The following is a 27,693-nucleotide window of genomic DNA, read 5'->3' on the forward strand; positions in this document are numbered from 1 at the left end:
ACAAGTGGGACTACATCAAACTAAAAAGCTCCGTACAGCAAAGCAAACCATCAACAAAATGAAAATGTAACCTACAGAATGTGAGAAAATATTTGCAAATCATGTATCTGGTAAGAAGTTAGTATCCAAAATATATAAGGAACTAATACAACAGTAGCAAACAAAACAAAACAAAAACAAATAACCTGTCAAAAAATGGGTAAAGGACTTGAATAAATATTTTTTCCAAAGAAGACCTACAAATGGCCGACATGTATATGAAAACCCAGGAAATGTAAGCCAAAACCACAAAATATCACATCACACTTGTAAGGAAGGCTATTATTAAAAAAGACAAGAGATGAGGTATTTGGCTGGCTTAGTTGGTGGAGTATGCAACTCTTTGTCTTGGGGTCATGAGTTTGAGCCCCATGTTGGGTGTAGAGTTTACTTGAAAAAAATCTTTAAAAAAAGACAAGAGATAAGTGTTGGCAAGGGTGTGGATAAAAGGGAACACTGGTATGCTGTTAATGGGAATGTAAGTTGGTTTAGTCATTATGGAAAACAGTATGGAGATTCTTAAAAAAATTAAAAATAGAACTACTGAATGATCCAGGAATCCCACTTTTGGGTATATATCCATAGGAAATGAAGTCAGGACCTCAAAGAGATATATGCACTCCCATGTTTATTGTAGCATTTTTAATAATAGCCAAGATAGGGAAACAATCTAAGTGTCCACTGATGGATGAATGGATAAAGAAAATGTGGTGTATATACAATGGAGTATTATTTAGCCATAAGAAAGAAGGAAATGCTGCCATTTGTGACAATATGGATGAACCTGGAGAACAAAATGCTAAGTGAAATAAGCCATGCACAGAAAGACAAATGCGTGATCTCATTTATATGTGGAATCTAAAAACATTGAACTCATATAACCAAAGAGTAGAATTATGGTGGTGGCCAGAGGCTGAAGTTGGGGGAAATGGGGAGAAGTTGGTCAAAGGGTACAAACTTTCAGTTATAAGAGAGATTAGTTAATGTATAGTAGGGTGACCATAGTTAATAAAATTATGTACTTGGAATTTGCTAAAAGAGTAGATTTTAAGTGTTTTCACCACATCCAGAAAAACTGTAAGTATGTGTTTACATATATTAAGTCCTCAAGTGAACTCAAGAGCCCAGCAACAGGGTGGAAAGTAAGATTTACCTGACCCTATCTGCACATCCAGGAGTGGTGGCATGAACTGGGCTGTGCTGAGGGGAACCCAGCAGGAAGGGGAGCCATCAGGACCACCACCACAACTGTGGGCAAGAGCAGTAAGATGCTGCAGTATGTTGATTACAGGATGAGGTGTGCCCTGCAAGATGACCATATCTTCATTAGCACCTTCCAGGCTTTCAACAAGCATATGAATTTGATCTTCTGTGACTGTGATGAGTTCAGGAAGGTCTAGCTGAAGAACTCAAAACAAGCAGAAAGAGAAAAGTGAGTCCTTGGCCTGGTGCTGCTTGCGGGGAGAACCTAGTCTGAACGACGGTAGAGGGATCTCTTCCCAGAGATACTGGCATTGCCTGAGTGCCACTTGCTGGAGCTGCCAGGGACCCAGGGATTGGAAAAGCTCCTGGCCGAAAAATCCCAGCTGGTGTTCCAATGCCCCAGGCTCCTGCAAGACTTGCTGGGCCAGTTTGCCTATCTGAGGGGTTGGTGGGCCATCCCAACAGGTGATGACCACACAAGGAAGAGGCAATGTTGCAGCCGCTGTAGCTGCTGCCACAGCCAGTAAGTATTGCAAGGGCCCCATCCCAATAGCCACCTGGCTGTGGGGGCCCTCCCCTACCTATGAGCAGAGGGCACCCCCTTCCAGCATGACGGGCCCACCACCTGGCATGAGACCTCGCATGGGTCCCCCAGTGGGGATCCCCCTCTGGGCAAGGAACTCTAATGGGCATGCCCCTCCCAGGGATGCGGCCGCCTCCCCCAGGGATGTGAGGCCTTTTTTGACCCTTGGCCACAGAGTTATGGAAGTAGCTCCACAGAGGCATGGGCCTAATACCCCAGGGCCAGGTTACCACAGACCTGTTTGTTTGTTATGCCCTTGTTCTCAGAGTCTCATGGGATTGTCTGGTTTCCCTTTCAGGGCCCCCTCCCCCTGAAATACACCCACCAAGGCCCTAGACTCATCTTGGCCCTCCTCAGCACCCTGTTTCCTGTAAGGCTGTACATAGTCCTTTTACTTCCTTCTGGTCTGTGAAACTAGTTTATAATAAACTATTAAGAATATTATAAGTGTAAAAACTGAACCCTCATGTTAGAACACCTTAAAAGAAAACATGACATTGTACAATCTAAATATATACAAAACTTTTATTTGTTAATCTTACCTCAATAAAACTGAAAAAAAGATTACTCAATTTAAAAATGGGCAAAGGGGACCACATGGGTGGTTCAGTTGGTTAAGCATCTGACTCTTGATTTTAGCTCAGTTCTTGATCTCAGGGTCATGAGTTCAATTTCTGCATTGGGCTCCACGCTGGGTGTGGAACCTACTTAAAAAAATAAAAATACATAAAAAATGGGCAAAGGGTCTGAATAGACATCTCTCCAAAGTAGATACACAAATTGCCAATAAGCACATGAAAAGAAGTCCTCTAAATCATTAGTCATCAGGGAAATGCAAATGAAACCTCAAAGATATACCACTTCCCACACAGTAGGATGGCTATACTCAAACAAATGTTGATGAGGATGGGAAGAAATTAGAGCCCTTATACATTGCTCATGGTGTTGTAAAATGGTTCAAACACTGTGGAAAATAGTTTGGCAGTTTCTCACAAAAAGTTCAACATAGAATTACCATATGACCATGCAATTCCACTCGTAGGTATATACCCACAACAACTACAAACAGGTAGTGAAACAAATACTTGTAAAGGAAACAGTATTAATAGTTCAATATGGAAACAGCCAAATATCCATCAATGGATGAATAGATAAATTGTAGTATACTCACACAATGGAATATTATTTGGCCATAAAAAGAATGAAGCACTTTTACATGCTACAGTATGAATGAACCTGGAATATATTATGCTAAGTGAAAGATGGCAGTCCCAAAGGCCCACATATTGAATGATTTCATTTATATAAAATGTCAAAAAAAATCTTTAGAGTCATAAAGTAGAAGAGTAGTTGCCTAGGAATGCATGGTTTAGGGGGAGATGGGAAGTGACAGCTGAAGAGTCTGGGGTTTCTTTTGAAGGTGGTAAAGCTGTAAATTGATCTTGGTGATGGTTGTACAACTCTGAATATACCAAAAGCTACTGAATTGTAGACTAAATGGGCGAATAGTATGATATGTGAATTAAGTATCAATAAAGACATTTAAGAAAACATGTCCTGAAAGGATACAGGTGATATGAAAGTAGTGTATGTGCCTATCTAAACAAACTTCAACATTCTTTAATGGAATACATCAAAATATAGGACTCAACAAAGTAGAATTAACAGTGTCTAGTATTCATACAAAGTTGCTAGGCATAGGAAGAAGCAGAAAAATGTGACTCATGCCCAAGAAAAAAATGAGTCAACAGAAATAGAACTAGAATTATCAAAGATGAATTAACAGACATACGTCTTAAAATAACCAATACAACTGTTATCAATATCCTCAAGGGTTTAAAGGAAAATGTGAACATAATGAGAAGAGCAATAAAAGATATAAAAAGAACCAAATGGAATTGCTAAGGATGAAAAATAGAATATTAGAAATGCAACCTGTCCTGGATGGGATTAACAGAAGATTAGCATGCAGAAGATCAGTGAACTTGAAGAAATACCCAAAGAAACTCTCCAATTTTAAGCATGGTGGGGGAAGGCTCCAAAAACAAAAATGAACAATTTCAGTCACTTGTGATACAATATCACGAACTATACTACACATTTAATCGGAACACTGCACCTAATAGTAGAAAAATATGCATCTTTTCAAGGGTACACAGAACACTGATCTTGATAGAGTATATTCTGTTTCATAACATAAATCTCAACAAAGCTTAAAAGATTGAAATCATAAGAAATATGTTCTCTGACAAGAAAAGCAGTACCTAAGTCTAAATGCTTGTATTATAGTAGAAGAGGAATCTCAAATAAGTTATCTAACCTACCTTAAGAAACCAGAAAATAAAGAGCAAAATAAATGAAAAGGAAGTAGAAGGAAATAATAAGGAGCAGAAATCAATGAAATTGAAAACCGAACATAGAGAAAATCAATGAAACCAAAAGTTGGTTCTTTGAGAAGATCATTACATCTGATAGCTCTCTACCCGGAGCTATGAAGAAAAAGATGAGAGAAGACTTACCAGTATAAGGAACGACAGTGGGAACATCACTACAGATTCCACAGATATTAAAAGGATAATAAAGGGATAGTATGAACAACTCTATGGACTTATATATCTGATGCTGGGTGAAGGATAGAAGAACATGTCCTCAAGCAGGAAATAGTCCCCATAATGTGTGAACTTCCCAAGACCTGATGATCTGCAGACCTTTCATCTGGAGTCCCCAGCCTGTCCCCCTTCTTCATAATATTCAATCGATGGTTGTTTATTTTGTTATTGAGCATCTACTCTGCGAAGGATCTGCCCTCGCTCCTCTGGAGATGCCCTGCCCCAAGCTCAGTCCTGTCCTCGAACCCGCTTCCTAGCCTGAAGCCATATTTCCCAGCATTCTTGCAGAACGCTGCCTCGCCGCTTTAAATCCCACCTCATAATGCTGCTGGTCTGCGTCAGGCAGCAAGAAGAAAAGGTTGCCTAGTGAAGGCTAGCTGCGGGGCCAGGCCTTTCTTCCGTCACTTCAGGAGCGCCACCTGTTGCCTGCGGAGCTATCCTTGCTCAGTCCGCTGGTCCGGAAGAGGAGGGACCGGACTCCGGAGCCATCACCCTCGTGGCTGACAGTCTGCGACGCACACATGGGGTCGTCTGCGTCCAAGGCTGCCCTCGGGGCGACCACCGATGAGCCCACAGAACCGGAGGCGAAACACCTGGCGGGTGAGTAGGAGGCCTGCTACGGACAGCTCGTGAGGCCTAGGTGCCTCTAATGTCGGCACACCCCGCTCCCCTCCCCCAACCCTCATTTTCTTGCAGGAGCCTTGAGGGGAGATTGAATTCTTACCCCCCGTCATCTTGGAGTGAGCCTGGAAGAGAACCACTGGCCTTTTTAAGTCCAAACTCTGAACTATTTATAAGTTACTCCAACAACTTAGGACACACGAAGTGGTGGAATAACAACCCAGCCTTCTGAAAAGGGCCTAATTCCAAAGTCCACCCCATCCCCCTTATAAATCATTACATTCGGCAAGACTTGTGAGATAAAGGAAGGAAGTCTATAGAGCAGATCATCCCATAAGCAGTCCTAACCTAAGGTCAATGAATAGGCTTTAGAATGTCCAACAACATTTTTTGTGCCCCTATGAATGTTTCCAGGGGACAGAATTTTGATTCTTGAAATTATCTGTTGCCCAAAGACAGAATAGACTCTCAGGCTAGCCTTGCCCCGTATTGTTTGAGTTCACATCAAGCACTGACTTCATCAACAATAGGTACTTTTGTCAATATACATAAATCCCACTGCTTTGGAAAACGTCATAGCCAACTCACTCTTCTGATCACCTCCTTATTTTGGTATTTTGCTTAAAAGCTCTCCATTGATTTAGTATGTGCCAAAATTGGCTTCTCAAACCCTAAAAGATGAACAATAATTAGCTATGTGAGAGATGCATGGAACCAAAGGGGGCACTTGAGTCAGTACCATGATTCCCAAAGGTTCAGTCCAAAGGCTGAAATAAATAGTGGGAAAGTAGAAACAAAAACCTTGCAGAGGAAACTTACCAGAAAGAGGAATGAAGCCGACTTAGAGAAAAAACGTGAGAGAAGCTCATTCTTCATAACCTTAACCATGGCATAGCCATTGGAATGTAGTATATATACTTGAATAAATGGATTTAGGTTAAGGTCAGCCTATTGCTCCATTAGCATATTTGCTAAGCACCCTCCTTAGTACGTATCCTGGTGCTACACATGTGAACATACTGATTAATAAGTGCTAGGGATGAAGTTGTTTTATGATAGTTTACAGTTTTTTTAAGATTTTATTTATTTATTTGACAGAGAGAGAGAGCACAAGCAGGGGGAGCAGTAGAGGGAGAGGGAGAAGCAGGCTCCCGACGGAGCAGGGAGCTCGACACGGAACTCGATCCCGGGACCCTGGGATCATGACCTGAACTGAAGGCAAACACTTCACCCAGGCGCCCCAGTTTACAGACAGTTTTGAAACCACAGAGGATTTGAAGTGATAAACAGTAGGGAATCATGGCATGTTGTTGAATGGAAAAATGAAATTATGAAAGTTAGCTTTTGAGGGGTGGTATGAAGTAAATTGATGGATGGTTATAACCCTAGGCAGACAATTGGGAAGCTGTTTAATAAACCAGGTATAGGGGTGCCTGGGTGGCTCAGTTGTTAAGTGTCTGCCTTCGGCTCAGGTCGTGATCCCAGGTCCTGGGATCGAGCCCCACATCGGGCTCCCTGCTCAGCAGGAAGCCTGCTTCTCCCTCTCCCTCTCTCACTCGCCCTGTTCGTGTTCCCTCTCTCACTGTCAAATAAATAAATAAATAAAATCTTAAAAAAAAAAAAGTAAACCAGGTATAAGGCTATATGAAAGTGGACTCAAGAAGAACAAGCAATAGGGGTGCCTGGCTGGCTCAGTCGGTAGAGAATGTGACTCTCGATCTTGGGGTCGTGAGTTTGAGCCCCACATTGGGGGTAGAGTTTACTTAAAAATTTTTTTAAAAAAGGAGAAGAAGCAACAAAAGGTTGAAGGATGCAAGCAAAAGGGTCAGACATGGGGTAACACTACAAGGAAAGCTCCTGACTGAACCTCATGTAATGACACTTTTCTTTCAGGAGGCAGTGTGACATAATGGTTAATATCTTGGTCAAACAAGTCTGATTTCAAATACCAGCTCTGCCACTTAACAACCTGCATGGCATTGTGTATGTTACCTTCTTGAGTCCTATTCATTCATTCAACAACGATTTACCATAACTCGTTGTATGCCAGCTATTTGCTGGGTCTTGGGGACACCTGGTGACCAAAGTGGACACAGTTCCTACCCCCATCAAGTACCCAGGACAATAGCGTAGATGGGCATTAACTATAATGTAACATATATCCGTACAGATTGTAAGACCAGTAATGAAAATGTTTTGGATTATTCCCTTTGTCATTTCTGACATTTGATTGCTCTGTATTTAAGTTAAAGTTACCAATTTTGGATTTGAAAATTATTTCTCAGTCTGTGTTTTAATACTTGTCACTGTCTCTAATTCAGACCTAATACGGTACATAAATGGAACAAATATGAGTGTTGAACATTTGGCTGATGTTCTTTCTGAGAAAACCAGGAGCAGCAGCTGGGTGGTAGTGTTCAAAGCCCTGGTTACTGTACATCACCTTATGGTGCATGGAAATGAGGTGAGCACGCCGGGTATTCACGTGGTAATCAAAGCACTGTCAGTACATGATCGCAAGATATTCTTGGTTTGTCAAGGCTTATTATCCTTTACTTTGTGACAAGTGGGGGAAGTGAATAGCAATAGGTACTAAAAGGCTGATTTTTGCATTTTTACTTATGAGTATATCTTTGCAATCATTATTGGAGGTATACTGTTTTAGCCACTAGAAAATAAAGTGGGTAATAGAGTGGACATTTCTCTCAATTCTTTAGATTCTTTAGACCAAAGAGAGAAAACCCTCAAAGATGTATTGCTTTACTTTACCAGGAGAAACCAGGTGCCTGAATGGATTACATCATCACCTGTCCACCTCTCCCCACATACACTCTTTGTATTTTACAGAACTGAAATGTTCTTTAACATCAAATTACTTATTCTCCTTTAACATTTTGTCTCAGTAAGCTTTGCATTAACAAATTAGGATTTAGAAATTGAGTGGATTTTGAAACTTCCTATAAAGCAACTAATTATACAGTATGGTATTGATAAAAAGTAGAACTATGTACTTATATGGGAGCTTGGTGGCACAAAAAATGTGGGGGAAAGTATAGAATTTAAAATAAAGCCTTTTGGAGAATGAAATGTTGCCATTTGCAACGACATGGATGGACCTAGAGTGTATTATACTAAGTGAAATAAGTCAGAGAAAGACAAAGACCACATGATTTCACTCATATGTGGAATTTAAGAAACAAAGCAGATGAACATAGGGGAAGGGGGGAAAAAAGAGAGAGAGAGGAAAACAAGCCATAAGAGATTCTTAAAGGTAGAGAACAAACTGAGGGTTGATGGAAGGAGGTGAATGGGGGGGGGGATGGGCTGGATGGGTGATGGGTATTAGGGAGGGCTCTTGTTGTGATGAGCACTGGGTGTCATATATAAGTGATGGATCACTGAATTCTACTCCTGAAACCAATATCGCACTGTATGTTAACTAACTAGAATTTAAATACAATACAATAAAATAAAGCCTTTTGGTAGAAATAACATCCTTTGGAAAAAATAGAATGAGATCTTAATCTTACCCCAATATACAAAAATAAACTCCCCATGAACGAAACATCTATAAATGCAAGAACCTAAATTTTAAAATTGAAGAAAATGTAGGAGAATATGCTTATAACATTTGAGTAGGGAAGATACCATAAAGTTGGAATAAGATATTTCCAACATATGTATTACAGAAAAAAGATTAATATTCAAGATACATGACCAGTAAGAAAAAAGCAGTATAGTGGAATAATGCACAAGACAAATGAACAGAGAATTCACAGAAAAGGAAACCAGAATTGCTGATAACCATCTGAGAATGTGCTCAGATAAAATTTAAAATGCATGACAGTATCAAGAGTTGGGAAGGCCTTGAGGAAATGAGAATGCACATACCCTGTGGATGACATGTAAATATTAGTTGCTGGGTGATTTCCATCAGTACAGAACAGTTAACTAAAACGAAGTGCATATATAAGATGAAGTACTATATAATGTTACATGGGATGTATACCAATGAGGCTAGATCTCAGAAACAATGCTAATAGAGGAAGTAAGTTGCAGAATGACATTCAGATATAATATTATTTATGTGAATTTAAAAATACTTAATATTTGTCCACGAAACAAATATATCTGAAACTATAAAGAAAATAGACTATAAAGGTTAAAATTATGATAACAGTTACCTCCAGGGGAGGAAAAGGAAATGGAACTTGGGGATGGGCAAAGGGCACTTTAAACTTTATCTATAGAACTTTATTCTTCTTATTTTAAAAATATACTTGAAGCTGTTGTGTTAAAAAGTTAGCTGTTATCATTTCTGGGTAGTGTGGCACCCAGATGTATCAAATTATTTTAAATTTTTCTGCAAATTAAATTATTAAATAGTTTAATGTTCACTATTGAAATAGTTCTGTAATTAATTAAAACTTCTCAAAATAAAAAAGGGGGGAATGGCTAGATAGAAAGTCCTGGGGGCAAAGAGTGTATATTCCCATGAGCTTTAATGTTTAACCCCTTTTTTCTCTGGGAGATATATAGACAGAGGAGAGTTGACAATGCTGCATATTCTTATGTTGCGTAACCCAGGATATGATCATGCTCACCTTAATCAATGCTCCTGAAATAGCTAGAAGCTATATGATAGAATTATGTTAAATATGTATTCATAATGATAAACTCATTAAAGAGCTCCATTTGTGGACAGAAGCTAATTTTATAATTTGGCACATTTGACAGCGTTTTATCCAACATCTGGCATCTAGACACTCTTTGTTCACTCTACACAACTTCCTGGATAAAAGTGTCATAGAAGGTAAGATGATTCTTTGATAGAAATAGTCCATGTGGCAAGGAGGGAAAAGCTCTGTTTTGAAAACCATGCCTGGTTAAAACATGGGAGGTTTGGGAAGGGATGGTGACAGTGGGATGGGGAGTTTCAGGAAAATGTTAAGAATTTACAATAGTTTCTGTGGAAATGTGAAAGAAACTGATAAAGTTCAATTATTTCCTCTATTCAGAATTGTCACCATCAACACTACATCATGAGGTGATTTCAAGGCTTTGAGGAAATAAATAATCTTTAGCAGAAAGTGTGAGGAATACTGGACTAGATAATTAGTAAAGTCCATTCTAGCTTTTGTGCTTCAAAGATTTGTTGAGGTATATGGGTGGATGTGAAATGATAAGTCTTTGCATTTATTGACATATTGTAAATGGTTAATACTGGTTAAATTGTAAGAGACTCTTAATCTCAGGAAACAAACTGAGGGTTGCTGGAGCGGTGGAGGGTGGGAGGGATGGGGTGCCTGGGTGATGGACATTGGGGAGGGTATGTGCTATGGTGAGCGCTGTGAATTGTGTAAGACTGTTGAATCACAGATCTGTGCCTCTGAAACAAATAAGACATTATATGTTAATTAAAAATAATTAAAAAAATAAAATAAATTGGAAATAATGAAGTATTTCATTTTTAGGCTATACTATGTCAACCTTCATCAGACGATATAGCAAGTTCTTGAATGAGAAGTCACTTGCATATAGACTGATCACATCTGACATCACCAAAACCAAGAGAGGGTCAGTAAATATCATTAGTTTGTAAGCAAGAAATACTGAAATACATAAGTCCTCCGATATGTAGTTGACCAAAAACACAGCTTTATTTTAAGATCCTGATGTCACAGTGCTGCTTAAACTCTTAATTACTGATATCATGAATCTCTTTTCTCTTTTATAGGATGGATGGTATGATGAGAACTATGGATACAAAACAGCTGCTAAACACTCTTCCAGTTATTCAAACTCAGTTTGATGCTCTTCTTAATTTTAATGTAAGAGCTTTATGAATCCTGTTAAACATACTGGTAAATGACGTTGTTTAGCAGTAAGTGGAGAAGGAATTGTTTTAAACTGTGGTGGTAATTGATTACTCTTTTATTTAATTTCCAGGCAAATCCTGATGAACTAACGAATGGTATAGTACATGCTGCTTTCATGCTCCTCTTTAAGGATTCTCTTCGCCTCTTTGCAGCCTATAATGAGGGGATCCTTAATTTGCTAGGTAGGCTAAAGAATAAACATTGCCTAAAAAATAAACTGGTAAGAACCTTTTATCTCTATGTTTAGACTAACGTAGACTACACTTATTTTAAATTCCAAATAGAAGATCCTTTTAAGGTCATATGTATTTTGTTTTATTTTGTTTTAAGATTTTTTATTTATTTATTGAGAGAGAGAGAGAATGGTAGAGAGAGAGCATGAGAGGGAGGAAGATCAGAGGGAGAAGCAGACTCCCTGCAGAGCAGGGAGCCCGATGCGGGACTCGATCCTGGGACTTCAGGGTCGTGACCTGAGCCGAAGGCAGTCGCTTAACCAACTGAGCCACCCAGGCGCCCGGTCATATGTATTTTAAAATAATGAGACATCATATTGCTTTTTTGGATAGAAATTCCTTGACTAATTAGCCACAGAACTGTATAGTTTTTGTATAAGTGCTAATTGATATTTCTGGGAAATTTCTGTCCTAATTTAGCCTTCATGAATGATTCATTTCATAGGAAGTGTTCTCCAAGCTTCAGTGATTTTTCTTACACTGAAGGAGTATCTAGTACATTTGTAGAGTTATAAAAGAGTAGGAAACACAGCTCGTTCCCTCAAAAAGCTTCAGAGCTTGATGTTAGTAAATAAGATTACAGACTGGAAGTTGTAGAAATTAAACTAAACTATCTGTGTATGCTATTAAATTCTAGACATCTTCCCAGCATCAGTGTTTGGCATATGGTACTTCATAAAAATCTGTTGATTATACGGATTGAATAGTGTTGTTGCTTGCTAAGACAGAATATAACTGGATTAAAGCTATAATTGTTCTGAACAAGTTAAAATCATATACAGATTCAGCTTAAAATAGAATTATCAGAGTGGAGTGAAACTGGAAAATTGCTGAGATACTGGCTCCTTCATGGTAATTTTTTTTATTTTTAGACAAATATTTTGATATGAGGAAAAACCAATGCAAGGAAAGTTTGGATATTTACATCAAGTTCCTCGAAAGAACAACCAAACTGGTACAGTTCCTGAAAGTTGCGGAGGTATGGAAATCTATTTCTACACAAGGCTTTTCTGCTATTTTCTGTATTAGTTTAATAGCTGGTATAACCATACCACCCCCCCCACCACTGCACAAACACACAGAAATTGTTAGTATTTTTAACTGCTTTGTAAACAGTGAAACTATACACTAAAATTAAGTAGTTCAAGGATTTTTGTTTGTAGCCATGAAGATAACTGTTGCCAAGCTTATCCTCCTGCCAGAAACAACTCTACAACTGGGCCAAGCTCATATGACATATGTCTTTTCGGGCAGTGGACAATAGGTCTGTGATCAGTTGAAGAAGGAAACACATGAGTTGACCCGCACATTTCCCCTGACACTCAGAAGAACCCAAGCAGAATAAATATGCCTAGGCAAGCAGTAGCTGAACTTCTGAAAACCAAAGCAAACCAAACACAATACAATAAAAACAAAACACAACGTATTACTCACAGGAGAACAACAATATGAATAACAGCTGACTTCTGAGTACTTGACAAATTAGAACACATTTGTATAATATCCAAAATGTAGCTTAGCTCTTTCCAGAACAGCAAAGATTCAATATCTGGCAAGTCTTTTTTTTCTCATAGGTTTATCCTTAGGATGACTATAAGTTTGTGTTTAAGTGTACGAGGCCTACCTTAGCTTGACATGTTTTTCTTGATCAACTAGGTACTAGCCCAGCAAGGCATTCATGCTTGAGGGGTATTTTCTCTTTTGTGTGCACATTGGTCTCACAGTTACTTTTCTTTGTTGCCACTCCCTGTTGTAATGTGTACTTTCCGCCCCTCGTTTGTGAATTCAGCAAGTTGGAATTGACCAGAACGACATTCCATATCTTACACAGGTCAGTGTATCTTTCCTATGTGTTTAAATGACTTTTTTGTTGTTACGTATGTGTATTTATTATATTCATAATATATCACCTGAGACTCCATCCTTTGCCATAAACGTACATATGTATTTTCATTTCCTCATGACTAACATACACACATACATACATATGTAGATACATAGACGTGTTTTCTGCACAGGTCTTTGAGCTGGTGCTTTTATAAAAGAGGCCAGTCCCTGCTGAGTGCTAAAAGGTGACTCGTAGTAGAACAACTAGACTATGCTTTTTTAAATGGGCAGAACTGATCAGTGGAAACAGCAGAATATTTGGGCTCTCAAGCAACTCATTTCCGTTCTCCACGGCTCATTTATGCAGCTGCAAAATGGGTGTAATACTATTGTCTTTCTCATAGCAGTGTTGTGCAAATCAAATGAACTCAGGCTTTTTCCTTCCCTAGAAGCCGCTCATCAGGAATCTCTCACATGGCAGTGGGTGGGATATGAGGTAGAGGGGTGGCTGAAACGAAGGTCTGGCCACCTGCTTAGGCAGCCTGATGTGCCTTTTGGACTTGCTTGTGCTCTGTCCCACACATGCCATTGGGCTTGAGCAGCCCTTTCCTGCTCTGGGCCCCACACTAATGTGGCATCTGGGATATGGGCCAAAGCATTATTTTCCCTGGGGTGGGAACATGCTGTCTCCAGAACTCAAAGAGGCCTAACAGGTGTTGTGTTTCCTTTTTGATGGTGAGAGGTGCAAGATGCACTACATTATCTTCTATTTTGGATAGAATTTCCTGGTAAATCCCTGGCCACTGGAACCTTAAAAATGTTACCAAAATAGAAGGCCCCTGAATCTTTGTAGGGTTTAGCTCCTACCTTCTGGAACACATGTTGCTTTCCGGGTCTCTATTATACTGGCCACTTCCTGCTCATGCGATCCAGTTAGCATGACATCATGGATATGAGTGGATCAGTGTGATTTTCTGAGGGATAACCAGATGATCTAGACTTCTTCTGATCATAGTATGACAGAATGTTGAAAGAGTTAACACACCCTGGGTCAAAACTGTAAGTGTATACGGTTGTCCATTTCATGCCTACAAGCTCTTTGTGATTTACACTTTTGATAGCAGTGGAAAGCGGAACATTCACACATACCATGCATCTGAGACTACATTAATCTACCTGTGCCAGAGAAACTGTTGTACCTGGCACGTGGCTACAGTTGAATTACTACTTGATTGATTATGCTATAGTTTGTCATTCTCCAGGGCCTGACTGGTTTTGGGGCCCTAATGGTGAATCACATGGAGATATGATGGGGACCATTGCCCCTGCATCCTTTTTATCTTTAAGATTGGCACCAATTTCTGCATCCTCCTGGAAGGTGATTGTGTTTTTATTTACTATTTTGCCTGGAGGGTAGGTGGAGACTGTTTAAGATACAGAGATCTCCACCCCACAAGTTACACGCCCCATCAGGATTTTCCCCCACCCACTCCTGGCCTCTAGGTCTCTAACTACAGTTAAGTTGCAGCATAGCCCAGAGACTTCAGGACTTTCATGGCCATCCCCCAGCTCTCCCCATCCCGTAAGTTAGGGCTTAAAAGCCCAACCCTGACCTTGGTGTGGCAGGCCTGCCTTGATTGGGACTGGAGGAAGGTGAAGTACTCAGACAGTACCTGGCACAGGTGGTAGTCATATGAAGTCAGAGAGGGTGAAGATGTAGGGGGAGACAGGGGTGGTAGCTTGAGGTCCCCTCAGGAATCATAAGACATTGGATCCAGAGCACTGTGGATGTAGCAGTGGCCTCCAGTAAGAGGATGGAGGAGGCAGGGATAAATGTTCGGTTTGGTGGCAGAGAAGGAGGGACTTTCTGTCTGATGTCTTCTCATACATCTTGAAAGAAATGTGTTTTCTAACATATACACAGCACAAGCATTCCTTCATGTACAGATAAGTACAAAGGGGACTTGTGCACAGACATTGAGCCCCACTGTTGGATGCAGTAATTCACAGCTTCCCGAATGAAAAATCAGATAACCAGAACACAGAAAAAGTGAGAATGTCTGGGTGGCTAGGGGAGAAGATGGGATTTCATTGCCCAAAGGCACCTGAACTGGTGGGTATCAATCAACAGTCATTCACAAACACATGCTTGACCCCTTCAGGACGAAGGAGCTATAATGAATGAAACACAGTCCCCGCTCCTGAGTTCCTGAAAAAGACTACAGAAGCATGCCTAGTTAACTCCTAAAATGTAGCCCTCTCTCTGAATTTTCTCCACATTAACCTCAGTTTCTTCAGGTAGGTGGTAGAGGTGGGAAGGGTTCCTTTGCTGAGAACTGCAGTTTGGCCATCATGAGGGCACAGGCAAGCATTAACTGAGCTGGACTTGGCATCTTGGCCTTGGCCTCCTTCACAGCTCAGTGCCTGTGGTCAGAGCTTCAAGGGGAATATCAGACAGAAGGAGTCCCAGGATGGGGGACCACATTTCCCATTGGGCCACCCTCTCTCCTGCTTACCTCAATTCTGGTTCCCAGGATCCCTGAATCAAAAACAAAGTAGATGGCTGTGGGAGAGGCTGTGGAAGACAGGCAAAGCTCTTTGTTGCTGAACTTTCTTGTAGAGTTTCATTCCTTCCTCCGTCAATAAACTCCTTTTACTGGGAACGCTTCCTTATCAGTACGGCAGCCCCTGGCCCTCAGTCAGTACAGAAAGTCATTTGTCATGGCATAAGGTTGGCAGAGCTGCTCCCATCACGTGCTTTCTCGGGGGCCCTGGGAACCCTGGAATGGAGTGAAATGCTGTAGGTTGGCCAGCTTTTCCTTGGTGCTTCCATCAGTCTTTACTATATGAATGGATGCTAAACTGTTAGGTGCAGGCTCACCATTTTAAGGCTCGCCCAAACCCTTGTGTTTTCTTAAAAGGAAATCTCCCCCATTTCTACCTTCAGCTAACCCTTTCTACCTTGATTTCGACATGGTCTGGGGCTCACAGAGCCTCCTCCTGTGAGTGAGCTGTCTCGTGTGTCTGTGTCTGTCCCTCACTGTTCCACCATTCTGTGCTGTTTGTGCTCTGTGGGACTCCCAGAAACTCTGGTGGCAAGCTGTGCTCTGTCTGCCATCTGATGCTTCTTTATTGTACACCAGCATAGTTCAAACATACGTCTCTGGGCCGCATCCCTCATTAGAGCTCCAGGGACCCAAACTCAAAAGACCTACCAGATGGTTCCACCCTAATGTATACCTGGATGAATTCTCCTCACTTCACCACAGTGTTTCTGTGGTTTTGGTGGGTGGAGGGTAACTGTGTGCCTCACAAAAGAGGTCCTACAGATTCATATCTATGCTTTCATTGTAAAGCGCCTTGGTGCATTTTAAGTTTTCAGTAGTCCTAAGCAGTGTTCTGCTAACCTTGGGCAGCAGCATGGCCACAGATTTATAGCTGTCAGTGAATTGTCTGAAAACAACACGGATGAAAAGGATTCTTTCCGGCAAACATTGTTCAAATTTACTGATAACTGTTGTTATTTTGTTATTTTAGTTACTCTTTGGTAGTTATTTTGTTATATATTTATTGAATGACTGAATGAATGAACCAGAAATACTCTATCCCTTTGGCAACCGTGTGTCTGCCCTAATGAAACTGGCAGTCCCCCTGATCATTTTTGGGTGTCCCATTGCCCCTTCTTGCCCATCTTGTATGCTTGAACATTTGAGGTTCACCCTAGGCTGCAGATGTCCTGGTCTTTCCACCGCTGAGGTGCCTGTGGGCTTCGTAAAGGGACAGATTCTCTAATTCTTCTGTACTCAGCGTGCCCACATTGTTAAGAGGCATTCCTGGACAGGTCTTCTCCTGGTCCCCACATTTGGCCCAACAGGAGAATCCCTCTGAGCAGGTATCTGCTTGGCTGTGTCATTCTGTCAGCCCCTCTACAACTGAGTGCTATATAGGCCCCTCTGTTTTCAGGCCCATGTGTTTGTTGCCCTTCCTTGTGAAGGAGTCAAAAATAATGATTTCAAGTCCAAAAGAGATAGATGTTTTAGCAGTCCTTTGGCCATTTGAAAAAAAATGTACATGAAAGCATAGTTTGAAAATCTGATTTGATATCAAGATGCTGCTTTTCATAATGAATTTGTAGCAATTGCACTTGACCCTTGAACAACATGGGTTTGAACTATGCAGGTCCACTTATATGTGGAGTTTTTTCTATAAATATATTGGAAAATTTTTTGGAGATTTGCGACAATTTGAAAAAACTCACAGATGAACTATGTAGCCTACAAATACTGAAAAAATGAAGAAAAAGTTAGGTATTGTTGTAAAATTATAGCACATAATACATATAACATATAAAATCTGTGTTAATAGACCATTTATGTTATTGGTAAAGCTTCCCAGTCAATAGTAAGCTATCAGTGGCTAAGTTTTGGGGGAGTCAACTGCACAAGGGTGTGTGCCCCTAACTCCCACATTGTTTGAAGGTCAGCTGTATTTACCTTTAATGCCTTTGCTATATAGGTGTCTTAATTTTTGTTCAGAACCTTTTTATGATGTAAGAGAGTATGAATTTGCTTACAACTATCAGAAAATATGTCTTAGTAAGTCAGAGGGGGAGACGAACCATGAGAGATGATGGACTCTGAAAAACAAACTGAGGGTACTAGAGGGGAGGGGGGGAGGGGGATGGGTTATTCTGGTGATGGGTATTGAGGAGGGCACGTTCTGCATGGAGCACTGGGTGTTATGAACAAACAATGAATCATGGAACACTGCACCAAAAACTAATGATGTAATATATGGTGATTAACATAACAATAAAAAATTTAAAAAAAAAAGAAAATATGTCTTTCACAATAACTTTATCTTCAGGCACCCCACAGTTTACTTGAAGCACTAAAACAGCATTTAGCTTCTTTGGAAGAGAAAAATAACAGTTTGCTTCCTTACAGGTAAGATAATAAATGTCTTAATTTAGATTACTTTTGTTTCTCTCTAAATAATTTCCCTCTTTTTAACAATATGAAAGTGACTAAGTAAATAATAGGCTTTGAACATGCTGGAACACATTTTAAATGATAATATGGAAGAGAGGTTTTCAATCTTTTCTGGGATCCCATACTCTCCACAGGGGTGATATGCTTCCCAAGGAAACATCTTTTATTATGTTGAATGATTCTCAAAGTCAGAAGTTGGGGCTGGAATAAACCCTCTTTTGAAGAATTTGATTTCTTCTCTTAGAGGCTCCTTTAGTGAGAATAACTGTTGTAGACGATTATTTAATATTTACCCACAAAACAGTGTGCATAGTAACACTCAAGATCTGTGTGTATACACATGTATATGCACATACATACACTCTTCTATATAAGAATATATATATATATATATATATATACCCCTCACCACTCCAGCAACCCTCAGTTTGTTTCCCGAGATTAAGAATTCCTCATATCAGTGAGATCATATGATACATGTCTTTCTCTGATTGACTTATTTCGCTTAGCATAATACCCTCTAGGGAGGGATGGGGTGGCTGGGTGATGGACATTGGGGAGGGTATGTGCTGTGGTCAGTGCTGTGAATTGTGTAAGACTGTTGAATCCCAGACCTGTACCTCTGAAACAAATAATACATTATATGTTAAAAAAAAAAAGAAGATAGTAGGAAGGGAAAAATGAAGGGGAGGAAATCGGAGGGGGAGACAAGCTGTGAGAGACGATGGACTCTGAGAAACAAACTGAGGGTTCTAGAAGGGAGGGGGGCGGGACGATGGGTTAGCCCGGTGATGGGTATTAAAGAGGGCACGTACTGCATGGAGCACTGGGTGTTATACACAAACAATGAATCATGGAACACTACATCAAAAACTAATGATGTAATGTATGGTGATTAACATAACATAATAAAATAAAATTAAAAAAGAATATATATATATACAAATTAAATAATACAAATTTTGAGGTATATCACTTCAAAATGTTCATGTTAGTTATTTCTGAGTGGAAAAATTATGGTTGATTTCATTTTTCTTTTCTTTTTTTTTTTTTACTTTTCAGTATTGTTCAAAATTTCTGTAAGGCTCATGTATTATTCATTCATTCCACTGTTTAGGTTATATTGATTACAATTGACTTATATTCATGTTCTATTAGACAACAAGTCTGTTGACTGTTTCTTTTCTTTATCATAGATAGTTGTATAGTTAGTATATAGTTGGATGGATGGGTTAATGGATGGATAAATGGTTGAATTAAGGAAATGTAGGCTCAGCTGGGTAGGATATATGTGATTCTATTTATTCTCCAGTGTATCTCATTTTTCTTGTAATCTTTTAAGTCTCCAGCATGCATTGATTCCCTCTATCCCAAATAATCCAGTTGTGAAAGCTTCAGCAAGCAGCGCTTGGTTTGCAGGTAACATAACTCGATTATATGATTGTATCAGTAATCATTGAAAGCAGAATTAGAGCCTTTAATTCTTCCACTGCTTAACCACCTACTGTGTCTGCTGCCTCTTCCTGAAGTAGTCTTTGACCTAGTGATTTCATTTGTAGGAATTTATCTAATGTATATATTCAGGGTTGTGAAATGATATATGAACAGGGATATCTGTTAACAATGTTGTGATAGCAAAATGACTATCAATAAGGGGCTTGTTTTTATGTACTGAAATGGAATGATCTCCAAGATATATTGTTAAATGGAAAATAAGCAAGGTGTGAAACAAAGTATAGTATGCTCCCATCTTCGTTTTTAAAAACAGAAAAAAGAATATATACGTTTGTATAATTTCTTAAAGAGTACTTCTGGAAAGATATACAAAAAATGAATAAAATGTACTGCCTCCACGAAGAACGTGGTGGTTCATGTAAAGGGATGGGTAGGAGAGTCCTCACTCTACCATTTTGTAACTTTTGAATTTTGTACTTGCAAATAATTACTGATTAAAAGATAAATTTAATGAAGAAACACACAAATACAGTGTGGTACTTTGTTATGCTTAACATGGAAGTCTTTTATAACCTCTTAAGTTTAGTTTGCCTCATACTTCAGTAGTGTGCTGAATTTTCAGGAATTTTGCAAGCTGGTTGATGTCACACTGGTAACTTGAAATTGGCCATGATGAAAGTATTTACACCACAGAAATGGACAAACACTATAAGACAGGCCTTTTGTTTTTCTTGGAGAGCTGGTTGTTATATGTTTCCTGGCACATGACAGCTCATTATCAGTCATATTCTGTTTTTTAATGGATGATTGTGTTTCAGTGATGTCACTTGATCCTCTAGACACAAATTCATGTAATAATGTTATATTACCATAGTTTATATTGTTTGAATTAAAGTTTGTTCTTAATTTAACTTGAAGACTTAAACTGTATCTATTTTAAATGTTTTTACTTTTCTTTTGTATATATACTCTCAATGGACGCAACTTCTGCATTTTCAATGGGTGAGTTTGACCAAAATTTTGAGGAACATAAGTCCTTTGAGTAAAATCCTACTATAGCAAAAGTGGCACGTTTGATTTGTTTCCAAAAGAATGACTGCTTTTCTGAGTTCCCGTGGTTTGGGAATCATTAGTGCTTACAACAGATATTACAAGAAGGGTAAATACAGTTTTTGACAAGTTGTGGCTTCAGTCTGTTGTAAATGTGAGTTCCAAACCAAGTATAGGGGGAATGGGGAGCTACTGCTATTCTTTTATAAAGGCCTGTGGTTTGCCTTTACCCTCATTGCTTGAACCAATTCTGTTGACAATCCTATGATCGGCTGCAAGCACTTTTTTCCTTAAATCACTGATTTAAAAGTACCTGCCATGAAACCGGAGTGCTTGGGTTCAAATTCCATTCTACCATTCATGGATGGTGTGCCTCAGCTTCCTGATCCTCATAAGGTTGCTGTCAGGATAAATGAATCAGTACTTCTAGAGTGCTTAGCACAGGGTTTGACCCATGTGTTACTTAGAAGTGCATTTTAAAATTTCATGTATATGGGAAATGGGGATCTTTTTATCTTATTTTTTATTGTAATTCCAGTATAGTGAACATGCAGTGTTATATTAGTTCCAAGTGTACAATATAGTGATTCAGCACTTTCATACAACACCTGGGGCTCATCAGGACAAGTGCCCTCCTTCATCCCCATCACCTAGCTCACCCATCCTCCACCCACCTACCCTCTGCTGACCATCAGTGTGTTCTCCATAGTTAAGAGTCTGTTTTGTCTCTCTCTTCCCCCTCCAATGATCGTTTGTTTTGTTTCTTGAATTCCACATATGAGTGAAATCATATGGTATTTGTCTTTCTCTGACTGACTTATTTTGCTTAGCGTAATACTCTCTAGCTCCATCCACGTCATTGCAAATGGCAAGATGTCATTCTTTTTGATGGCTGAGTAATATTTCATTGTGTATATGTACCACATCTTGTTCATCCATTCATCTATCAGTGGACACTGGGACCATTTCCATAATTTGGCTATAGTCAATAATGCTGCTATAATGTAGGGATGCACATATCTGTTTACATTAGTGTTTTTGTATTTTGTGGGTAAATACCCAGTAGTGAGATTACTGGATCATAAGCTAGTCCTATTTTTAACTTTTTGAGGACCCTCCATACTGTTTTCCACAGTGGCTGCACCAGTTTGCATTCCCACCAACACTGCAAGGGGGTTCCTTTTTCTCCACATCTTTGCCAACACCTGTTGTTTCCTGTGTTGTTGATTTTAGCCATTCTGACAGATGTGAGGTGGTATCTCATTGTAGTTTTGATTTGTATTTTCCTGATGCTGAGTGATGTTGAGCAGCTTTTCATGTGTCTGTTGGATATATGGGGATCTTCTAATGATCTTTTTTGCTGCCGAATTCTAGCTTACTTGCACTATGTCAAAGAACCTTCTTTATAATTTCAGTCCTTTGGAATTTGTTGATACTTGCTTCATGGCCCAGCATACAATCATTTTTTTGGTGGAAGTTTTATGTGCACTGGAAAACACTGTATCCTTTAATTGCTGGATACAGTGTTCTGTGTATGTCCATTAGGTTGAGGTTGTTAATTGTGTTGTTCAAATCCTCTGTATTTTCATTATTTTGCCTGCTTGTTCATAGAGTTACTAAGAAAGGTCTGTTAAAATTTCCCTTGTTTCCTCATAAGCTACGTTAAGCACTATTTTTATCCCCCACGCCACTATATGACTCTTGTCAAAGTCACCAGTCACCTCCATGTTGCAGGATCTGATGGTGATTACTTGATCTTCATCTTACTAGGCCCCCTAGTTCATCACTCCCACTTCCTTCATACACTTTCTTCAGTTTGCCTATTGGTTTTCTTATGTAACTCTTGGCTCTTTTTTAGACTTTTTTTTTATTTTTTATTTTTTTTTTACTGATTTTTCCCTCATTTCTCTTCTTTATGTATACTTTTTCATTGCCTAGATGACCTCATCCAGACTCAGGGCCTTAAGTACCGTTTACATGATAAGGACTCCCAAATTAGTATCTCTAGTTACAGACATTTCTCTTGGACTCCAGAATCATATATCCAAGTGTCTATCCAGTGGTTTCACTTGAATTATCTAATAGGGTTCTACAACTCAATATGTCTAAAACTAAGCTTCTGATATTCCACCCCAAACCTGTTGATTTTACCTTCAAAACATATCTAAACATTGACCACTTCTCACTATCTTCAGTGCTACCACCCTAGTTCAAGTTACCGTCACTTCTTAGCTTCTTCCCTTGCTCTCTACAGTCCATTCTTTACATAGCAGAGTGATCTGATTAAAATACAAGTCAGATGGATCATGTCTCTCCTCTGTTCAAATCCCTCCAGTGGCTTCACCATCTCAGGGAAGGTGGCCTAAGATGGTGGCCTCAGAGTAAAATGCAAAGTCCTTACAATTCTTTACAAGGCCCTGAATTGCCTTCCTGACTCCTTTGATTACTCTGACTCCAGACACATTGGCCTCCTCACTATTCTTCAAATATCCTCCTTCCTGAGGGCCTTTGCTCATGTTGTTCCTTCTGCTGGGTCCACATGGTTCACTTTTCACATACTTTAGGTCTTTACTTAAAAGTCCTCTTCTCAGTGAGCCTTTCCTATGTAAATTTACATACCCCCTCCCCCACCAACATATCATACTTCTTTCTCTGTTGTTTTTCCCTCGGCACTTACCACAATCTAACATATACTTCATTTGTATTGGTTATTTTCTGTCTCCAGTGGAATGTAAGCTACAAGAAGGCAGGGATTTTTATCTTTTTTTTCTTCACTGGTGTATCTTTAGCACCTAGTGTGGTGTCTAACAAATCCTCAATTAAAATGTATTTAATGAATAATTTAACATGACTTTATTTAAACTCATTAACCTGAGAACTTGATGTGCTGTTAGTTTGTAACGGGAGGTACATGCATATCATTATTGATATAAATTTGGCTTAGTTTTTCATCTAATTCTGTCTCTTATTTTCAGATTATCTTCCCTATATGACATATTATAACCAACGTTACCTTCACAAGCCCACAAACCTGTTGGAGCCAGACAGCAATGTGGAAAAATCATAGCAAACAATCTGGATGGCTCACTTGCTAGCCTTGTAGGAAGTAAGCATCTATTTTTAAATCAATATTTCAGATATATATATATATACTTAAATGTATTTTAAGAAAAAGTATACAAAAATAATGTAAACTTTGTTTGTTTTATGAAGCAGATCTTAACCTTGGAGAAAGCCCAGTCAACAGGTAAGTTTTTATTATTTAAAAAGGACAGCTGATAATACATACATGTTAGAGGAGGAGACTCATGAGATTAACAACTAGAAAATAATTATTTTAGAATTCGATATAGGAACCATTTGTTACAAAACTCTATAATAATATCCTTCAAAAATTAAAGTAGAAAAGTTACTCTTTATATACTATCCCAGTTTTTGTAGGTGAAGTTCTTGGTTCTCATCCCTTCATGGTTCATCTGAAGGATCTTCTTTTTCTAAGCGTGTCTTAAATATTGGCATTTCTCAAAGTTTTTGTACTTTTGGTTCTTTTCTTACTTTATTATATAGACTGTACTAAATGAATAATACTTATTTTTTATTTTATTAAACAAAGACAATAAAACCACCAGTTGGAGCTCCTCAGCATCTTAAGATAATCAATGTTACTTCCGTGTGTGAATCCCTACATTTTCAGGCAGAAAAAACTCCAAAAAGCAGGCAAATGGAAACCAAAGGAAGGCAGAAGTGATAATATTAACAACAAACAACACTGTGGAATGTAAGTTTAAAATCACTAAACAGAATAAGGAAGGATATCATACAATGATAAAAGACACTTATTATGGAGGCACTGTTTTGTGTGTACACAAATTTAAATATATAAGGTAAAAATTATTAGAAATACATGAAGAACTTGAGAAAAATACATAATAAATAATAATCCTGAGTGTGTGCACACACACATACACACACAATGTTTATTTTCTTCAGAGCAACCAAAAAAGAAAAACATGACAAAAAAAACTAAAGAATTTTACAGGCTACATTCTGTCATAATCTAATGAAATCAGAACTTGTTAATAAAAAATTGAGCATGAAAATCTTAACTATAAGTTTAAAAATATGATCCTTTGCCAAAGAGGAAATACATAGTTTGATAACTATCAAAAGCTAAACTCAGAGGAAAATTTCTTCACTGTAAAAAAGAGAAATTAATAAGAATTAGTTTTTATCTTAAGAAATCTATGTAAAATTATAAAAAAACAAATTAGATAAAATCTATAAAGATAAAAGCTCTGATTAAGAAAATTGCAAACAAAAAAATAAATGCAAAACTTATTTCTTTGTAAAGTCCAATAAAAGAGGATCCTCTGACTAAGCAGAAAAGAGTGTAAAAGTATAACAACATGAAGATTAAGAGGGCTGACACAACCACAGGTGTAGGCGAGACTAAAATAAAAGCAAATACTTTATGCAAGAGTTTGGCAACAACATATTTGAAAATTGGGAGTAAATTGATGATTTCCAAGCAAAATATAAACAAAATTCATCCAAGAGACATGTATGGACCAAATACCACATCAGGTGTTTTTTTTTTTTTTTAGTGTGATGTTATTTATTTACTTATTTACTTATTTATTTTTTAAAGATTTTATTTATTATTTATTTTTTTAAATTTTATTTTATTATGTTATGTTAGTCACCATAGAATACATCATTAGTTTTTGATGCAGTGATCCACGATTCATTGTTCGCGCATAACACCCAGTGCTCCATGCAGTACGTGCCCTCCTGAATACCCATCACCGGGCTGACCCCTCCCCCCTCCCCCCTCTTCTCTAAAACCCTCAGTCTGTTTCTCAGAGTCCACAGTCTCTCCTGGTTCGTCTCCCCCTCCGATTCCCGCCCCCCTTCATTTCTCCCTTCCTTCTCCTGATGTCCTCTGTGCTCTTCCTCATGTTCCACAAATAAGTGAAACCATGTGATAATTGTCTTTCTCTGCTTGACTTACTTCACTGAGCATCATCTCCTCCAGTCCCATCCACACATAAGTTTTTAAAAAGGAATTATAGAAACACCTCATCTGAGATGGTAGTGCTGGAGGTGGTATAATGAAAAGCAGATGCATCTGAGACATGTTTTGAAGGTAGAGTTGATAGCACCTGCTATTAGAGGTGAGGGAAAGAGGATTAGGGATGGTGCTTAAATTTTTGGTTTGAGCTACTACATGGATGGTAATGTCACATATCGTGATGGGAAAGATTGAAGGAAAAACAGTTTGAGTTGGTAAGTTGAATTAAGCATTCTCTTTTGACATGTTATATTTCAGATATGTATGAGACATCTAAGAGGTAGGTAAGCATAGGAGTCTGGATTTTAGAGCTGGAGCTAAAAGCCTTAAGGGCTTGATCACTTCATCTTGGTAGAGAATAAAGAGGATAATGGTAGGTCCAGAACTGAACTTTGAAACATCCTAATATTGTAGGGATTGAACAGAAAAGGTTAAAGTGTCAAGAATTGAGGAAAACAAAGCACAAACAATGAATCAGGAGTAAGTGTAACTCTGGATCTTTAATAACACTGGAAGCTAGAATACAGTACTTCAATCTGTTAAAAATTCTTAGTGGAATTTATTTTCAGTCTAGAATTTTGTACTCGGACAAGCTCTCAACCAAATGCAAGAGTTAAATAGACATTTTCAAAATTCAAAAAAATCTAAAAAAATTACCTACCGTGCACCTTTGCTCAGGAAGCTCCTACAGGGTATGCTCTAAGAAAAGAGAGAAGTAAAACTAAGAGAGAGAAGCACATGGGGTTCAGGGAAAAAGAGAGTGAGAGGTGGGGAGCATTCCTGATACAGCAACGATGGAAATTCCAGGGTGACATTTGTACAATTGGCCTAGAGAGATTGGAACAGAAGGATATAGAACTCCAAGAGAGATGTCTCCAGGAAAAGAATCCTTCAACTTGAGATAGTTATTATTTCCACTAGACCATAAGCTCCATGAAGGTAGGTATTTTCATCCATTTTATATATTTTAAGCACCAAGAATAGTGCCTGGCACCTAGTAGATGTTTAATGGATATTTGTTGAATGAATGCAATGAATCCCCATTTCCCATGTGAGAAAACTGAGGCATATGGAGATTCTGTAACTTGTTATTAACAATTATTAACAGTTATTAAGTGCCTGACGTGGGATTTGAACCTAGGCAATCTTGCTCTAGAGTCAGGGCCATTAACCTCCTTAGTGGTCTTATATATACATAAACTAGATGTGGGGGGCCCTGGGGGGCTCGGTGGTTAAGCGTCAGCCTTAGACTTGGGTCATGATCTCCAGGTCCTGGGATCGAGCCCCACGTTGGGCTCCCAGCTCAGCGGGGAGCCTGCTTCTCCCTCTCCCTCTGCTCTCCCCCTGCCTGTGTGCTCTCTGTCTCTGTTTCTGCATCTCTCTCAAATGAATAAATAAAATCTTTCTTTTAAAAAATAAAGATGTAGATGTGGAAAGGTAGGAGGGGAAGTAGGATATGGTGTAAGTGATAGATCTTCCACAGAAAATCAATAATGTCTAAAACTTATAAGTTAAGATACAGTAGTATAGGCATATTTTTATTAGGATCATGGAATTAAATACCATAAAGAAAAGAGTGGCTACCTTTTGGAAGGGGAAGTGGTGACTGATGCTTCTGGTTTTGGATCTGTTAGCATTAAGACTTTTTAAACTCTGTATCATGTAGATAAAACTTAAATTTATCTAAGTCAAATGACAAATATGGAATAAATAGGAGCTTTTAGAGACAAGAACCATAAGAGTTTGTTTCCTTTTCATTCTATTTATTCTCATATGATATATTTTCTATCTAGTATTATTTATTCTCCTAAATAACTTTAATTCTATGAAGTGGATAGGTAAGGCATTGTTTATCCCCATTTTACAAATAAAGGAAGAAGTTACTTAATCAAGGTTACACAGCTAGTGAATAGCCTCGTGGGGCTCAGAATGTAATACTTCTGCCTCTTACCCTAGTGCCCCTTGACCTACTACCATGAGGGTATACTAGTTTTTTTCTCCAGATACACTATTAAGATAGTTTAGAATAAAAGATATTCACTCAAGTCCCTTTATTTATGGGAAACTGCTACTATTGAATTCTTTCTATTAACTCTCAAACTTTATTAGTGGGACATTTAAACTTCGCATTA

General features: G+C 38.7%; 1 protein-coding gene and 1 pseudogene across 1 annotated transcript in view; both read left to right on the forward strand.

The window, feature by feature from the left end:
• Positions 1–1,199: 1,199 nt before the first annotated feature.
• On the forward strand, positions 1,200–2,161 carry LOC112816359 (small nuclear ribonucleoprotein-associated protein B-like; annotated as a pseudogene).
• Positions 2,162–4,883: 2,722 nt separating this feature from the next.
• Positions 4,884–27,693, forward strand: part of LOC112816360 (phosphatidylinositol-binding clathrin assembly protein-like) — a 32,288-nt gene continuing 9,478 nt past the window's right edge. Inside the window, exons 1-12 of the mRNA XM_073889666.1 lie at positions 4,884–5,034; positions 7,377–7,519; positions 9,793–9,868; positions 10,530–10,632; positions 10,793–10,886; positions 11,005–11,116; positions 12,040–12,146; positions 12,957–12,998; positions 17,861–17,940; positions 19,328–19,404; positions 23,513–23,596; positions 23,704–23,737. Coding sequence (XP_073745767.1) covers positions 4,956–5,034; positions 7,377–7,519; positions 9,793–9,868; positions 10,530–10,632; positions 10,793–10,886; positions 11,005–11,116; positions 12,040–12,146; positions 12,957–12,998; positions 17,861–17,940; positions 19,328–19,404; positions 23,513–23,596; positions 23,704–23,737 — 1,031 coding nt within the window. The 5' untranslated portion in view covers positions 4,884–4,955. The remainder of the gene's footprint in view (positions 5,035–7,376; positions 7,520–9,792; positions 9,869–10,529; positions 10,633–10,792; positions 10,887–11,004; positions 11,117–12,039; positions 12,147–12,956; positions 12,999–17,860; positions 17,941–19,327; positions 19,405–23,512; positions 23,597–23,703; positions 23,738–27,693) is intronic.

This window comes from Callorhinus ursinus, unplaced genomic scaffold, assembly GCF_003265705.2.
Source record: "Callorhinus ursinus isolate GAN/ISIS: 27379988/994484 unplaced genomic scaffold, GSC_fseal_2.0 scaffold112, whole genome shotgun sequence".
NCBI lineage: Eukaryota > Metazoa > Chordata > Mammalia > Carnivora > Otariidae > Callorhinus > Callorhinus ursinus.